Source organism: Triplophysa dalaica, chromosome 24, assembly GCF_015846415.1.
Source record: "Triplophysa dalaica isolate WHDGS20190420 chromosome 24, ASM1584641v1, whole genome shotgun sequence".
Lineage (NCBI taxonomy): Eukaryota > Metazoa > Chordata > Actinopteri > Cypriniformes > Nemacheilidae > Triplophysa > Triplophysa dalaica.
In genome coordinates, this window is record NC_079565.1 from 11,084,010 (window position 1) to 11,101,875 (window position 17,866).

The window sequence follows — 17,866 nt, forward strand, 5'->3', positions numbered from 1 at the left end:
ATTTTACTTCAATTTGAATTTCCTACATATGTAATACTCACCAGTAGATGGCACCAAAAGCAAGTGGACTGTATCCATCTGCTTCCGTGTTTGGTATAGCATACTTCCTAACTCCTCTTGATAATTCTGCAGCAAATAGAGTAGTGTGTAAATACTGCACAAAGTAAGTAAAAAAGTACAACTTTCATGTTGTTCAAAACCTCTATTATAGTTTGTTCTTTGAAACACAATTTAAGATATTTTGAGAAATGTTCATACAATTGAAGTCAATGGAGGTGTTGTTCGGTTATCAAAAAATGTGCAATAAAAATAGATCAGACTTGACTTGTGATTAGATATTACATATAATTTCTTAGGAAAACGTAAAATGTGCACATTTTATTGGTGATAAAACTCCAGAGATACGTTGTGTATTTTTTTTACTTCTTTTTAACAAATATGTTAGAAACACCATGAATGACATATTTGCACTTGCTAAGTGTGTCACATCATGTAAGAAATAGGCTACTACATGCTAATTTAGGATCTTCACGACCAAAAACCGGAAAACATCATGAAGTGGTCAAGTGTAAAGACCAATGTTGGGTTATTTTGACTCAGCCATAGTTCACCCAAAATTTAATATATTCTGTCATGAATTAGTCAAACTCAAGTTGTTCCAAACCCGCATAAAGTTCTTTGTTCTGTTGAACACAAAAAAGGACATTTGGAAGATTGCTAGCAGCTGACATTTCTGGGGCACCATTGCATCAAAATGGTGGTCAAAACTGCCCCAGAACTGTTTGTTTTCCTAAATTCTTCTTAACATTATTGCGAGTGTGTTCAATAGAACAAAACACAGACTCCTCTAGGTGGAAGCTTTTGTCACCGTAATTTGCCGGAAAAACAAGCCTCACGTTGGCCTGGATCTGAGGGATGACGGACATTAGACTTTATTGTTAATAACGTTGTCATCATGGATATTTCTCTTAAAGAAAAACGCATCGATACACTTCAGAAGACCTTTATTAAGAACACAGAGTCGTGTCAAGCAGTTATTTGATAGATGGATGCACTTTTTGGAGCTTCAAAGAGTCAACACCCATCTCCAAATTTTGATTTGTATATTTCTTATTCTGCATATTCCCTACATCTCTCTCAGGTCACCCCGCTGCACATGTCTAATCATCTTCTCATCACTCTTGATCTCTACCTAACTTCTCCAGAGACAACACACGCTTCCCCACTGGTCACATTCCGGCACAAACTCCTGCTTACCCTCCCTCCTTCTGAACAGCTCTGTCTGTTGAATACTAACACACAAACTGACACTCTTTGCTCCACACTTACTCCCTGCTTAGACAGCTTATGCCCTCTTACATAGGCCAGCCCATGCATCCCCTTCTGTCCCCTGGTTATCTGATGTTTTCGGTGAGCATCACGCCACGCTCAGGGCTGCTGAGAGAAAGCTGTGCACATCTGAAGACCCTACTGACCTCTGTCTCTATCTCTACTCTCTTCTTTCTCTGCTCATGTCTCTTCTGAAACATCTCAGTACTACCTCGCTTAAATCAACAACTCGTCTGACTCCCATACTCTCTTAGAAACCTTCTATGTTCTTCTTTGCCCGCCTGCCCAACTCCATTGGACTTAACAGGTGATGATTTTGAATCTTTCTTCATAAAGAAAACATGCACCATCAGCAGTCAGTTCTGCGCCGCCGGCTCTTGAACACGCCTAAACCCCCGACACATGTTTGCTCCCCTCTTTCTCTCTTCTATTTGAAGCTGACATCTCCAAGGTAGTTTCTTTTAACCACCTGACTATGTGCCCGCTAGATCCCATCGGGGATCCCAACCGTTTCCAACTGTTCTTCCTGCTCTGACCCACATCATCAACTTGATCCATCCTCTAAAACACTAGGGAGACCTTACCTGTCCCACATATTACGCAAGTCCTAGTCCAGGCTCTTGTCCTGTCCAGACTGGACTATTGCAATGCACTATGGGCTGGATTTCCAACTTGCACAACCAAACATCTACAGATATCCAGAATGCTGCGACAAGAGTGGTCTTCAATGAAGCGAAGAGAGCACAAGTCACTCCTCTCCTCATTAAGTTACATTGGCTCCATATAGTCACTCGCATCAAATTCAAAGCTCTGCCTACAAGACCATCACTGGTTCAGCACCCCCATATCTTCTCTCGCTAATACAGACTTATGTACCCGCAAAACGAACAACGTCTTGTAGTGCCATCCCGAAAAGGGAAAATTCCTTCCCTGAATCTGTACCACATTGATGGAATCTGCCCGCTGCTACAAGGTCAGCAGATTCTGTGGTGAAGTTTTATAAATGTTGCGAATAATTGTGGTGCATAAATGAGTGATTGCTCGAAAAAAGCTAGTGGCTTGCTAGACGCTATACACTACTTCCGCATTTGTCCAAGACACTGTTGTCATGTGGTTTCAATGTCAGTAAAGGCGGTAACATAGGGTAACGCGGATATTATTGACAAGCAGCTGCACAGCCCCGTGTGACTGTTTAGAATGGCGATTTTCTCACGATTTACAAGTAGTTGGAAACATTTGAAGTATTGTAAGTACTCAGCTGAACAAATATATAACACTAGGCTTGAGGTTTTGTGATATTTAACTGCAAAATTGTTACAAACTGCACCTTTAAGATTCAAAAGCGCTGTATTTTCCACATACCGTGCATGTTTGTATCTCCTTTTTCCAAAGGTTCCAAGGCAATTGTTCTGACAGGTACGCCCACCTTACTTATACATGTTGGCGGTTTTAGTTAAATAATCCCACGAATTGACGTAGATTTGTGAGGGTGTGGTTACACGAGGCGTTTCAGGCAGGTCCGGGTGAGCGTTTGCTTTTAGATAGAATGCATCTTTTTTTCTGACACTTTAATACTCGCGATTTTATGTGTCTAAAACATGCATGGGTGACTTATAACACACCAAAGATACAGGGAAACAAGTATTCACGCCACATGACCCCTTAATAAACGTGCTTGTCCACTAGGTGGCAACACTCAAAGTTAATCTGTACTTTCATGCTGCCCAGTTAGCACAATCCATCTGGTTTATGTCTATTCGACGTCTGCATTTTCATCTGCAATACATAGTTTGCTCATCTGCAATACGTCTCGGAGACGTCTGTAATATGTTTGTTTAAGATCTGCTGCCTTAAAACATCTGCTAAACATCTTAGAAAGAGCAGCTTTACATCCATTCTAAATCATAGACATCTTAAAGACATCTCTGACACGCATTGCAGATGAGCAAACTATGTATCGCAAATGTCTTGCAAATGCTATGCTGACGTTAAATAGACGTAAGTCAGATGTATGTGTGCTAACAGCCCTGATAGCACAAATACATCTGGCTTACGTCTATTTAACGTCTGCATTTACATCTGCAAGACATCTACAATACATAGTTTGCTCATCTGCAATACGTCTGGGAGATGTCTGCTGTCAGACGTCATATAGACCTCTAGAAGATGTCTTTAAGATGTTTATGATTTAGAATGGATGTAAAGCTGCTCTTTCTAAGATGTTTAGCAGATGTATTTACGCAGCAGATCTCCAGATCTTTAGCAGACGCATTACAGACGTTCAGACGTCTCCGAGACGTATTGCAGATGAGCTAACTATGTATTGCGTCACTCATGATGTTGTCAATCGGGCTTTCCTTATGATTTATTTATGTTTTTGTTTTCATAGTTTGTGTTTGTGCATTACTGGAATCCTCAACCAAAGACTGTGATCATATTTTTAATTAAGATAACTGCCTATTTTGTCTGTGCATTTGATGCATTTAATTAAAAAAATGTTGTCACCAGGGCGGGAACCTAGTCATTAAAACTCATAAACATTTGTGCAAGCATGTAACTTTACGCTATAAAAGACTCGCGAACTTTTGTGCGAGATGTAGACGGTCACACAAACATGACCCATAATGTTGACGTGGTAGGTACAGGTAAACAAACATGAAAAGAAATCGGTGGTTGAATCTGAACTTGAACGTGTTAGTTTTCACCGGAGGCTCCCCGGAAATAATGAGCATTGTTCGGGACATGCCTCGCGCGGTGTTTTGAACGAGTCATTATTAAACAGGTAAATTGGAAATTCAAACTTGCTGACGCAGTTCACTGGTCGATTTGTGATCTGGAACAACAGAATGAATACAGGCAGTCGCGAGCGAGCATCTCCCCCGCATACTTATGGTATATGAAGAGCGGTTTTCTGATGTACTCGCGTCTTTCTTGCTATTCATTACTTTTCTTAATGGAATAATCTGCCGCGCGACTACTGCTGCAGAGCGGGCGCATTCGAGATGCACGAGACTGCACTGCAACACTGAATTGAATTAATTTACTTGCTCGACTCAGGTTGAAAAGGCTCGAGCTCGGAAGTGAGCGTGAATGTGTGGTTGTGTGGAGTCCCATGCATAGAGCAACTAAAGAAATAAGTATGTGTGTTTGATGCTTGATGATGCTTAGAGAGAGAGAGAGAGAGAGAGAGAGAGAGAGAGAGAGAGAGAGAGAGAACATGATTGAAACAGAGGTGTAGAGCGTGCATCGTCTCAGTGTTATCTGAGCGTTCTCTGATGGGGTAACAGAAACGTTACGTGGTGCAGGAACACAACAGTTGGAGCACAACAAAGCCTGGCAACTCCGCAGAAGCTTTTTATAGACATATGGAGCAGCATTAAACCCGAACAGCTATCATGTCTGGACCCAAGCCATGGAAGCCGAGAGCAAAGCTGGTGATTTCGGTGACGGGTTAGCTGAACTGGACTTCCACAAGTCTGTCTCTCTAGCAGGATCCTTGACATTTGAGAGATTTATTTTTGCCATCCTCCCCAGGTGTCACACAAGATGGATTTTTTCCTGCCAGTTCTCTCCTGAATTGCCAATGTGCTGGTTAGTGTCAGTGGATTATTCATTTTTCCACAAGTGCTCTTGGGTTGAAAGGCTTTTTTTGATGGAAGAGAATGATATTTCTGACATGGAGTGATTCAGCATTCGGCAGTGAGATACTTGACAGATGTCTTGGATACAGTAGCATCTTGGAATGACTGTAAATGCAAACAACTTTCTAGATAAAATACAAATGGCTTATTTTCTGTCTGCCTTCGTGATGTTCAAATTTTTACCATATGATTTATTTTCAATGCACAGACAAGATCAAAGCTTGACTTGAGAACGGTCTCTTTGGGTACATCATCCGTTTTTTCACTTTCTTGTTTTATTTAAAGCTTTTGCTTTGATTTTTGAGGAGCTCAGCGTTCTTGGACTGAGATCAAAGTACCTGGAGGTGTGATGTCAACTCAACGAAGTTTCCACAAACAGCCATGTTTACCGCGTTTAGACCCGAAAACGGGTTTTTCATTCATATAGGATCAAACCTCGCTGTAGGGGTCTTCAGACATGACGCCCAGAGTCCTCTCCCCTCGTCACGGCTGCTGTCGTCCCCTCGTGAAGGATGTTTCACTGCGCAGTGACGGGACCCGAGCGCCCTGTCCGCAGAGCAGAGATCCGGAGGCACATTAAGATGGTGATGGAACAGCTGGAGGAAGTTCTCTCAGAGCTCAAGGACGTGGCCAAAGAGCTTCGAGAGGTAAAGGAAACGCCACTGGCTGGTTAGGTTGTTAAGTAAATTTCCATTTGAAAATATTTTCGTGGGTCTCAAGATGGATTATACCTATCTAGGTGGGTCCTCGTATAAAAAAGTTTGGGAATGGCTTGTATAACAGGGAATGGATGTGTCGTCACCTTACCACGTGAACACCACATGAGCCCGCCGGAAACCCCCACGTGTGGGTGGCAAAAATTACCGCTTACAGTATTGGGAAATGCATTCCCGGACAACATTTCAGTGTCCAGGAACACCCGACTCCTTTGTATGTCGTAGGGAAGTCGTAAGATCCCTGTCTAGTCCAGCTGCTTGTAATTTCAGCAGATGATTAAGTCTTAGTCCCGGTTTCTTTGATTCTCCTATTCTCCTCAGTCATTTTGCGGGGGGGGTTTTCCACACAGGGGAGTGTGACCCGGTGCGTGTGCCGACATGTTCAAGTGGGAAAGTGACGACAATGCTTACCCTCTATATTGGGACAAACATGACGTAACTTTTGGTTCTCTATCGCCATCTCTGTTTGAAACATGAAATGGTGGGAGACTTAACATACTTAATTTTATGCTGAAATTTAAATGACGTCAGACTGAGATTGTCTTAGAAATCTGTCATGACATCTTAAGATATAATTTATTGTAATAAAATCCAATTTTCATTCACAATGTTAAATTTAAGTGCATGCTTAACTGATTTTTGTTCAATTTCAAACAAAAAGGTTACGGCTTGCAGTTTTAATGGTAACTGTAACAAATTTTTAACTTGTAACAACTTGTAACAAATTTTTGCTTCAGTGTTTGAGTTTGCCCCAGAGGAATTTTTGTCTTAAAATTGCTTAGAAGAAACAAAAATATAAATCATTGAGACAATTGTTAAAGCGTCCGTAACACACCGATTTCTGCCAATCTCATATTAATGTTGAGTACCTATAGAGTAGTATTGCATACTTCGTAGCTTCGAAGAGTATTTAATTTAATCATATTTATAAAAGATAGACACCACTCTATGATTATTTCCGAAAACATACGGGGCGTGCGGGGGGAGGGGGAGGCTGAACTAAAGCATGTGCACACCCATTGCCAACAAATCACAGACATCAGTTTCACTCACTGCATGCGGTTCATGTCCGGCATCTTTTAGCGCTGGGACGGCTCCATATATCAGTTTCAAACGATCTCCAAATCCAGCAGTTCATATAACATTCATCACCCGAATGGAATAAAAAAAAACACCTGAACATCGCGAACGTGTGCTCTCTCTCTCTCCTGCACACAAGTGAAAGTGACGTCTGCGCATGCTCCTTCTCCTGCTCTCCTTGCTGCCGCGTGGGTGGCCCTGTGCTTTTCTGGAAGAAATGTCCAAAAAGGGACTAAGAAAAATTGTTACGAAACAGTAATATATGTTCGAAAAAACTTTCAGAAACCTGTACGATCGCTGGGGGATCTTATCAAACACAGAAATACTACGTAATACGCCCAATTCGTTTTTTGACAAGTTTAGCACCAGAAGACAGCACTCTATCATTGTAATGATGTAAGAATGCATGAAACACTGTTGCACTGCCACTTTAAAATACATTTAGACCATTGAGGGTTAAAATAAATGTCGCTCGTGCAGTTAAGTTAATTTGGATTTGGGTACAAAATATTTCAAATTCTACAAGTAAAAAAAGGTTTAACAATAAAAATGTGAAAAGCAGGATTGAGCAAAAGTTTTATTTTTCTAAGAGATGCACGGATACTAAATTTCTCTACCGATTATTCAGTGCAATATCAGCCGATACCGATTCTGGAGATGACATTTTTATTTCTTAACTTTCTGGATTAATTCATACATACATACTTAGAAACAAATGTGTAGTATAATGAAAGTCTTCCAAAATGCATACATCTAAATAATGACTATTAATATTGAACTTCAAACTTGTAATGTTTCTTAAAATGTTCTATATACAGAGCACAAATGAATTGCATTTTCCTGTCTTCTTTTGATTGACAGGATATATCGGCCCTGATAATTGTAGTTACCTGATTGTAGTAAATAGTTATCCGATAGTGTGAAAATTTGCTTTAATCGACCGACACAGATTATTCACTGATATCGGTGCATCTCTACTTTGTGTCTGTTCAATCTCATTTATGTCTGGGAAAAATAACTAAGATATTTGAGATTCCATCTGCGATTTTTCTTTCTTATTGGCTGCTGTGAACGTTTCTGTCACGTATGCACCGAATGTTCGGCCACCGCATATGTGAAATGACCAAATACATTTTACCGAACATGACTCGTGATACGATCAAGCAACAACCAGCGCAGAGAGAGAGAGAGAGAGAGAGACGCGTGCTAAACATTTTGGCTGTGTGTTTGTGTGTTTGGAGCATTTTAAAGTGTCAGAGAAACACACAGCACGGGACTTGCCGCACGGATATAAATTTCCGAATGAAAATGTGCACACAGCTCCCTGTACTAAACAACTTGTTCTTTGCATCCCGTCCACGAGTGCACCTTCTGAGTCAACTTTTGTGGGCGGAATTTAGAGTAAAGAAGTGAACTGATATGGTTGACAGTCAGGCATCAGTCAGAATTGCTTGCATTGGATGTTTTTTTTTCTTAAAATGATTTTGCAATGTAGCCTTTTATTAAAATAATAAACAACAGTTTTCGTTTATTCATATTTTTAGTTTATAGGCCTAATGACACTTTTTAAATGAACTTTTATGTCGTAGGGGTACAGAGTAATTTACATTATTTCAGCTGTCAGTTATAGGCCTTACTAATATAGGCTATTCATAAAGAGAAAAAAATATATTTACTTTGGTTTGTTTGTTTTTATATTAAGTTGTGTTGTATTTTATTGATAAGCAAGACAACTTATAAAGAGCACCTTTTGACTATTCAGTTAATAGAAGAAATGCAAAAAAACATGTTCGATTATATTCGGCCTTCCGCAAAGTGTTTCACATCGTGTTTATCTTCGGCCAAATTTTTTCGTTTCGGTGCATCCCTAGACACAAGGTCACAAACACAGTAGTAGCTGTTGATGTGACAGCTTATCACCCAAACTGTAACCAACAGATACATTAACAAGTGAAAGATTCGCTTGTCAACACCCGCCCATGCTCGCCGTGACATCCCAAACAAGCAAGACGTGATCTGTGATGCCTAATTATCACCCGGCGCATCAGACAACGTGTGCAACTAGCGTTACGAATCCCATTTCCCCGTCTTCCCACCTGACAACTTCTCATCCATTTTACAGTTATCTCTCTTTGTGCCGGGCGAGCACCTCACAGTTACATGAGAGGACATCTCCTTAATTAATCTCTCTCCTCGGGTGGATATCTATCCGCCTCATTACTGTCACCCAGTTTATGAGCATCCCAGACTGGCATTTGTCTCTTCATCTCAGTCACAGCTCCTCTGGATTTGTCTCATTTGTCTCCTTGGCCAAGTTCAGGCATGACCGGTGGCTCCGCTGTTGTCGAGTTAACACCTCCATCTGTCACTCCCGCCTCATGGCAGGGCCTTATTGTTAATACTGACATCTTGTTACGGTTATTAGGTTTGCCACACGACCATCTGTCCTTCAGCTTTCTATTTTTCTGTTTCACCATTTTCTGTTTCCTGCCATGTGAAACATGTACACCGATCATTCATTGCCTGGTTTAGCTCAAAGCGATATAGACAGTAATTATATTTGATTTAGTCAAATTATTTATTTGTCAAGTACAGTGTGGTGGTACAAAGATCATTGTTTGGGAAGCTACTTTGGTTGCTTAGCAACATAGGAAACTGATGAATTAAAGGAACAGTATGTTCCAACTATTTCAATGATTTTCTTTTCTGTTGAAAGGAGCAAGCAGAACTTAGTTTTTTGCTAGACAGTACAGTGTAGATAGACACGAAACGATGACACCAAAAGCTAGGATTTGAACTCAGGTCGGCACACAGTCCACTGGACCACTGGCGCCGACAGCAGGACATTTATATACTTTTAGGGTTGTCAAACGATTAATCGCATCAAGTATAAAAGTTTGTGTTTACATAATATATGTCAATAATATCTGTCTATTGTGCATATTATGTATGTGTTTTTACTGGGACATATTACAGGAAACGGAAGTTGATGTTGGTGCCTAAACAACACGTGGCCATTAACTCTCACACACATCAAAATACAGCTCTTCTTTACATTAAGGCATTAAATTAATTCATTATTTTGTAATGTTTACTTGTATACTTTCGAATACTATTGAGGATGGATAGTATGCATGGGACGCAGTGTGTGTGTTGAGATGTCCCGACTATTAACCTTTTGGGGTTCCTGATGTCACTATCCTAGGAAAAAGTTTGTTGTAAGTCCTTTTCTGTGAACTTTGAGCATTGCGACTTGGCAGACGACAAGTTTTTTAAATACATTTTAAATACTTTTAATTGGTTTACTTTGCAACACCCACAGACAAACATGTGCGTGAGTGAACGATAGAGATTTGTGAAAACAAATCATGAAAAATAGAAATAAGGTTTCTTCAAAATGTTAAAATTATTATTAAGGTTAAATATATTATTTGAGACATGAGCAAAACTTATTTAACACGAGTCAAAAGCATTTTATAAATAATATTTGAATTCCTGACTAACAACTTTATGGTTAATCTTTAACCTTGGTAATGTTTTAAATTATTATACAGAATTGTATGCTTTAACCTGAAATCATTATTTTACAATGCAAATAAATGAGGACGTCAGCAAAGCAATGTAAAATTTAAGTAGAATATTAATATGATGGGGTCTCCAACCGAACTGCATGTTAAAATTCAAGAACCAAAGAAGTGAAGAGATGTCTCTATCTACTGCATTTTAAATCAAGCTTTCTCACACAAAGAGCTTACATTGGCCAGATAGTTCCAGCTTGTTCCAAAATGTTCTCTGTATAAAAGCCTCAGAGGCTTTGACAATTATCTGACTTTAGGACCCTGGCTTCTGCAGGTATGATGACTTCTCAGACAAACTGGATGATAAGACAAAGATGCTTGTCGAAATTTTCGAATGGTGTGGGACTTACTGCTCCGCCTACATAAATTAGATTTAGATGGTGGACTTAAATTGACTTTCTGTCTCTCGTTTTTGTGTTACCATACCACATTTGGTACTTTAGAAGTTACTGAACTTCTTTAATAAAGTTTTAAAGTTCTCTCTGCTCTGTTAAACAGACAGTTACTGTTTATTATCTGATGGTATGAGTCATGTTTGAAGCCCATGTAAAATTTTAAACAGAGGAATCTCATAACCGTGTCTATACGTAAATTGAATTCTGTATTCCAAATATATTTACCAAGAAAGATCATAATCAAGTAACCTATAGTTTAACTAATGAACTATATTACTTGCAGGGGGAATTGTTTGCTTTCTAGGAAAAGCATTAGTGTCACTATTGCTTGAAGAATGATTGATTGGTATTGTAAATTTAGTAGTTAACTGTTACTTTACCAAACAGTTTTTCTGGTAGTTTATAATCATGTGGATGAAAAAATGGAGAAAAAATATATATGAAAGAAGGTCTCAAACTATACTTACTGAAACTTAGGTTTTTTGAATTACTCTCTATAATCAGCACAAAACACGTGTTGTGTTCTATGTTTTTATTTGTTAACATTTCCATATATTAAAAGCCAAGTGCTTATATTTTCCAATTAACATAACTGGAATTTCCATATGCAATTCTGCAGTTATGGGGCAATATTGACTACTACAGTAGGAAAAAAAGTAGTTAATGGTGACCCTGAACTGTTTAATTTCCCACATTCTTCAAAATATATTCTGTGGTGTTCAGCCGAATAAAGTCAGTCAGTCATGACAACTCTGGGAGTGATTATTTCAATCAGCATTTATTAGCATAGACATTTAGTGTACATAAGCTTGATTTTGGCGGACGAGAACTGCTACGCTGCTGCTGCGATAATACAAAAATAGCTTGTCAAAAATAACAAAGGAAGGCTGATGCAAGATTGTAGAAGCCCAGTAGCAGATCTATACAGGTGGAGCTGGGGAGGAGGAGGGATAAAATAGGTTTTCATAAACGTGCAGCATGCTGAGCATATGTATGTATATATATATATATATATATATATAGCATTCTACAAATTTACATGGTTAAGTGAATAGGGAAGTATTTTTGATTGCTCGGGATGCATTTGAATGAGCCAATTAGAAATTAGTTTAGAGTTTCATGCCTGAAATATATTATATGTATATATACATATACAGGTTTAGAACAAATTGAGGTTGAATAAATGAGGAGAGACGGGTATTTTATGGGTGAACTTTCCCTTTAAAAATGTATGTTTGAAAATATATATTTTCAACATGTTTCCCCAAACATATATTAATCAATATTCAATAATTTAATTAATTTAATTTATTGTTAATATATAATGAACAAGAGAATGGCTACCCACACACTGATCCACTCGAGACTGAGAAAGTTTACAAATACATTTTTTTTGATAAATTGCATCATGCAAAAAGGGCAAAGTGCATGTGAATAAAAACAGACCAACAGCCTGCTCGTGTCTGTTTTTATTCACATGCACTTTGCACTTTTTGCACGATGCAATTTATAAAATAAAAAATATGTTTTTGTAGACTTTCTCAGTCTAGATTGGATCAGTGTTAATTTTCAATTATGTTACTGGCTCTAAGCACCTGCAGTGTAAAGACTTAATTTTTTCCTGTTTGGAGCGCTATAATATTCTCTCAAGCTCTTTTGTTAATATGTAATGACATACTGTATATTTTCTTTCCATAAGGGTTTTCTTTCCATAAGGTTTTTTTTAAGTTATCTGAGCTATCCTGTGCACACTAACTTGATAAGTCTACAGTTTTACTGTCAACAGCTGTCTCTTTCGAGCTCCTATGGGATCCCAGGAAGACATCGGAGACAAAGTTGGTACTTCAACATATTAACTTCAAATGTCATTATGTATCCTAAACAGTAAATGAGCAACATGTTTCCCCTGAGACGTCACGTCAGAATAACCAGACCTGCGATGATCACTACTGTACTTTCTATTTGTCAGTGTGTTAGCCCCTCTTCTATCATCCATGACAGTTTCCTCACTCTTGTCAAGCATCACTTTGATCTCCGATCAGCAAGTATGTGGTTGGCAGCAATGCATTAAACATGAACTGTCTGTCAGCGCTGAACAGGGCATGGTCCCAAGAGAGATGATCTAATACCTCCTCCAGACAGGACACTTTCAGTCCTAGAACTGCATCTCTCTGATAACTTAATCCCAGCACAGCGCTTATAATTCCCGACAGGGTTTGATATGTATTTGCAAATACAGTACATTATGTTTGCCCATCTTGCTCGTCTGCATTGCAAAAAGATTGCCATTGTTTGAATATTATGTGTGTGTGTTTTCGAGCAGCAGGTGCTGTTTGAATGGATCGGGTTGTTGAATGCATATCATTTGGGCTCTTCCTGTTTACATTCGACTGCTCGTTACCGAATCTCGACCGGCAACAGACCTCGCTGAATAGCCTATCTGCTATATCAAACACATTCACTAACATTACACCATGTTATAAACACCACTCCACAAAAACTTGCGTTTGGCACCAACAAAGCATGGAATCCAGCGGATTCCATGCTTTTTGGAGCGATCCGTCATTAATAACTTGTGATATTTTAACTCAAAGTCATTACTTTTATCTTCAAAGACCACAGGAATCAAACATAAATGCACTCATAAATAAGAAATTCAGCTGCTTAATACTGACATGAGGCATGTAATGAGTTTGCAGTGGAAGGCCGCGTGTTGCTATAATCATTTATTTGCGTTGTGCACGCATCACATTAAGCTGTGATCAAAATTTACAGACAGATTTTTTGATCAAAGAGGAGGCCTGAGCGAACGCCACTTCTGCGCTTTGTTTCGAGTCTATTGTGGATCGGCCTTGAGACCCTGTGCGGCAAAGGAGCCTGTTAAAGCGAGGGAAGGAATATTGATAGGCGAATGGTTGGGTTCTTATGTAAGATACAGTTACTGGCACAGCGGGAGGACAAATTCCCTTCAGCACAAACAGATATTAAATATTCGATGCCGGATGGAGAGGGATGGAGGGAAAGAAAGATGGAAAGGAGAGATATATGCTTATTATTCATTTATGGCTTTTGCACTGCAAGATACATCAAAATGCAGACATTCCTGTGCAAATACTGCTGAGGAATGTGTGGTTCTTTTTAACTATAATTGTAGAACTACAAACTTTAATGTTTTAGTTTTTTCTGGGTGGTTTCTAGGGTGTTTTGGTTGGTTGCTAGGGTGTTCTGGGTGGTTGCTAGGAGGCTGTGCATTTAAAGGTCCGTCGTACAAAATTTCGAAGCATCTAGTGGTGAGGTTGGGAATTGCAACCAATGGCTCACTCCAATCCTTTCTTTCAAAGGTCTATGGTGGCTCTCACAGGACTAAGATGTCGTCACGTTTTCCCTTCTTTGCTGAAGGAGATAACGTATTTACGAAACGCGCTCTGTAGAGCATTTTGTCCGTTTAGGGCTACTGTTGAAACAACATGGTGAATTCCATGTAGGGGACCCACGGTGTATGTAGATAGAAATAGCTCATTCTAAAGGAATAAAAACATAACGCTTAATAAAGTCTTTATGCACCTCTGAAGACATACAGTAGTGACGTACAGCAGTGGTTCTCAAACTGGGTGCCCGTATCTGGGGGGCCACAGATTTTGTGGCATTTTATGAAAATTGTATGCAATCAAACATAAAAAAGTAAGACCACCAACCAGAAGAATTGATGTTCCAACATGATGTTCCTGTTGAATATTTTTTGGTTTAATTTAAATTCTAAGTTTAAGATTATAAGTCTTTATTTGGGGGTCCGCAAAGCAACTCATTCTAAACAAAGGGGGCCTTACAACAAAAACAGTTGAGAACCACTGTCGTCATTTTTTCAATAGATCCTCCATAAAATTACACATTGGACCTTAAATTGTCATTTATTTTCAATTTCAATTATGGCAATCGTGGTAAAATGATTAATGTGACGCAATGTGATACAATGTTCTCTGTTTCTTATTAGGTTGTGGCACAGATTGACACATTAACATCAGACATTACCCTTAACCCTGAGGATGACCTGACGTCGACGTGCTGCAGCAAGGATCACGGGACAACACCGGATGACCTCTTTCACACTGAGATGTTATCGGACAACCTTGAACTCTTACTGCACAACTCTCTGCTAGATGCAGTCCGTAAGCCAACCACAGCTAGGACACAAGATTTAGACCCGTGTCGCAGGAGCTGTGGAGATTTACCTGCTCTGAATGGACCATTAAAGTTTCCAGACAGCCCAAAAGCCTGCTGGCTTTACGGTTCTGGAGGTCGGATCAACTACTACGACAAAATGCTCTACCATGCTCTGTGCTGTGATGACGATGATGATGAAAATGGAGGTGGATTGAGGTCATCTAGACTCTCGTCCACCGATTCAGTGTTTTCACCTTCACCGAGGTTTCTGACTCCCACATCCGTTCGTAAAACATATTCCAGACTGGACTTGGCCAGAGGAGCTCAGCGCAGTTGCAGTACGCAAACGGTTTCCGATAAAAGCACACAAACTCAGTTTCCATACATTCCAGCCAAACAAAAACCGTCAAGTGGATACATGAACTAAATCTTCTGTCATTTGTTAAACATGATTTTGTGCATATGTATTCGAATCGAATGCTCAATATAATTCATTCCTGGCTATTAATGAAATGGATTTATCATTTTCTTTTTTTCTCATGGGGTTTGCCAAGAATGATTTAAAGCGTGTTTTGATTCATTATAAGGCGTTACGCCAATGACTAAATAATCATGCATCTCCACAGAACATTAACACTATTCCAAAGCCCCCTAAAGAGTGAGAATTGGTTTCGGTCACACCCACACTGCGCAGTAAATAGATACGGTTAAATCGAGCGGGTGGTATGCTGACACAAAGAGTTACTAGAATACAAATAATAGGGTTTATATTAAGCTGTGACATTATTAATAAAATGATGGATAAAACTTCTGCCAGCCGCTTTTTTCCGAATCATTTTCTTCTCATCAGGACATTAATTTGAAAAATCTGTTCCTGTGTGGTGGATGCGTGCTTTTAACAGTACATAACATTAACAAAAGTACCCCTCTTTGCAGGGTAACCATGGTTACGGCAATACAACTATAATTAAAAAGGAAATTCAACAAAGCGACAGAAATGTGATGATTTATATTTTTTCTACTTGGGGTTACGGGTTGGAACAAATTTCCAAGTTTTTTTACTCGAAAGTTTTCATCCATTACCATCTGTTTCATGGACACGAATCAGACAGAATCCAGAGATGAAAACTTCAAGTAGACTTGCATTGAAAAGGTCCAAAGACTCCAAGATGGACATAGGTCAGTAAGACTTGGGTCAATAAGGAACCAGTTAAGCCATCTTTGCAACTATAAAGTCATATGCTACGTAAAATAGAAACCTGCCTGATCTCACCAAATTTTTTTATTATATTACAATACTTATTTTATAATTACTTATTTGTGTTAATTCTTACCAAGTGAATCACAAAAAACTCACGATTTGTAGAAAAAGCAATCCACTTGTTAGGTATGGTTATGGACACTCACCGTGTGCTGTAAAACTACATAAAAACCTCCTCACCTTTAACTCCATGACAAAATCCCAGATACAATTCATTTTTTTAGAATTATAAAATTTTTTATCTTGGAGGTCCCGTGAGATTGTATGTACTTTGTGAGATGGTCAAAGTTTTACTTGTGATATGAATAAATAACACTCCTTACAATTATTAATGATAAAAAGGTGATAAAACGGGCAAAACCTTAAAGGGACAGTACACCTCAAAAGTAAATTTTGTCTTCAATCACTCAACCTCGAGTTGTTTTAAACTTGTATCAATTTATTCGTTCTGATGAACACAGAGAAAGATATTTGGAAGAATGCGTGTAACCAGTTCTTTGCAACCATTGACTAACATAGTAGGAAAAATTTGAATGGTTTTCAAAAGTGCCCCAGAACTGTATGCTTTTCTACATTCTTCAAAATATCTTCATTTGTGTTCAACAGAAGATACATTTTTAGAGACATTTTTCCTACTATGGTAGTCAATGGTGGCCCAGAACAGTTTGTTTACTGACATTCTTCCAAATATGTTCCTTTGTGTCCATCAGAAACAATACATTTTTACATTTATACAGATTTGTAACAACTTGAGGTTGAGCAAATAATGAGAGAATTTTCTTTTACTTTTGTGTGAACTGTTTCTTTGAGGCTGCTTCACACTTAGAACGATAACTATAACAACATTTTGTTACATTTTTTTCTCAATTGTGGGTCTCTTTGGATAAAAGCATCCTCTAAATGAATACAATTAAATGTAAACAATAATTAGACCACACTAGCAATAAAGTTTTTTTGCTCCTCGATTTTTACATATTAAGTGCGCAAGTTTTTTATAAATTCAAACGGGTTTTGATTGGCCGGTAATATTTTATTTTCATCAAAAACGTTATTGGAACATATCCCTCCTCTACATTGTTATCATTAAAGTTGTGGTGTGGACGCCTCTTTAAATGAAAAATAATTGAACTTGATCTTGTTTTTACTTTTGGTGTGAAAAAGTGTTAAAATTGAAAATGCAGTGTTGGTTACATAAGCAGGGGTCTTGTTTCATAAGGACACAATGCTTTGCAGTGTCTGCAATGATAGCTCTAGACGGTAGTCAGTTAAGTAGAGAATATTATTTAAGAACCAAGACTAAAGACTTACTGCCAGTAGTGTCAAACACATTGACGAACTTGGGTCTGAACTGTGACGTGGTGAGTTCATTCTTTCAAGAGACCTCACAAGGCCATGATGTTTAATGCTGTCAGTGTGCATGAGGAAATTGAATTAGAGTCTCAATCATCCAGCGTTACCTCAGGCCTATTTCAATTGAAGACAGCTGTTATGTAATTATCTTATAAAAAGCTTATCAATGAAAATGCCTTCAGGGGTGCTGCTCTGTCTCTTGTGTTGGAATACCTTTTCATTTTTTATACAAGGTTGAAGGTTGAAGACAAGGTTGAAGACAATTTTTTTAATGCATATACTTTTAAACAAAAAAAATAAAGGTGTTGAGGCTTTAATGCCCTTTTTTATAATTAAAGCCAGTTGTAATTGGTAA

General features: G+C 38.6%; 1 protein-coding gene across 3 annotated transcripts; it reads left to right on the forward strand.

The window, feature by feature from the left end:
* Positions 1–108: 108 nt before the first annotated feature.
* LOC130414068 (inhibitory synaptic factor 1) lies at positions 109–15,711 on the forward strand. Of its 3 annotated transcripts, none has more exons than XM_056739735.1 (3): positions 109–163; positions 5,276–5,617; positions 14,731–15,711. In XM_056739735.1, exons 2-3 carry the CDS (start codon positions 5,483–5,485, stop codon positions 15,325–15,327), a joined length of 732 nt encoding a protein of 243 aa, XP_056595713.1. In that variant the 5' UTR covers positions 109–163; positions 5,276–5,482; the 3' UTR covers positions 15,328–15,711. The 3 variants fall into 3 exon arrangements, with proteins under 3 accessions (XP_056595713.1, XP_056595712.1, XP_056595711.1); XM_056739734.1 differs by lacking the exon at positions 109–163 and adding an exon at positions 4,229–4,920; XM_056739733.1 differs by lacking the exon at positions 109–163 and having other exon boundaries at positions 4,229–5,617.
* The last annotated feature ends 2,155 nt before the right edge of the window (positions 15,712–17,866 follow it).

Bases quoted from the DNA above. Each gene is read 5' to 3' on its own strand.
- LOC130414068 (XM_056739735.1), top strand. From the start codon at position 5,483: ATGTTTCACTGCGCAGTGACGGGACCCGAGCGCCCTGTCCGCAGAGCA. The intron at 5,618-14,730 runs GTAAAGGAAACG...GTTTCTTATTAG, and splicing joins TGGCCAAAGAGCTTCGAGAG to GTTGTGGCACAGATTGACAC.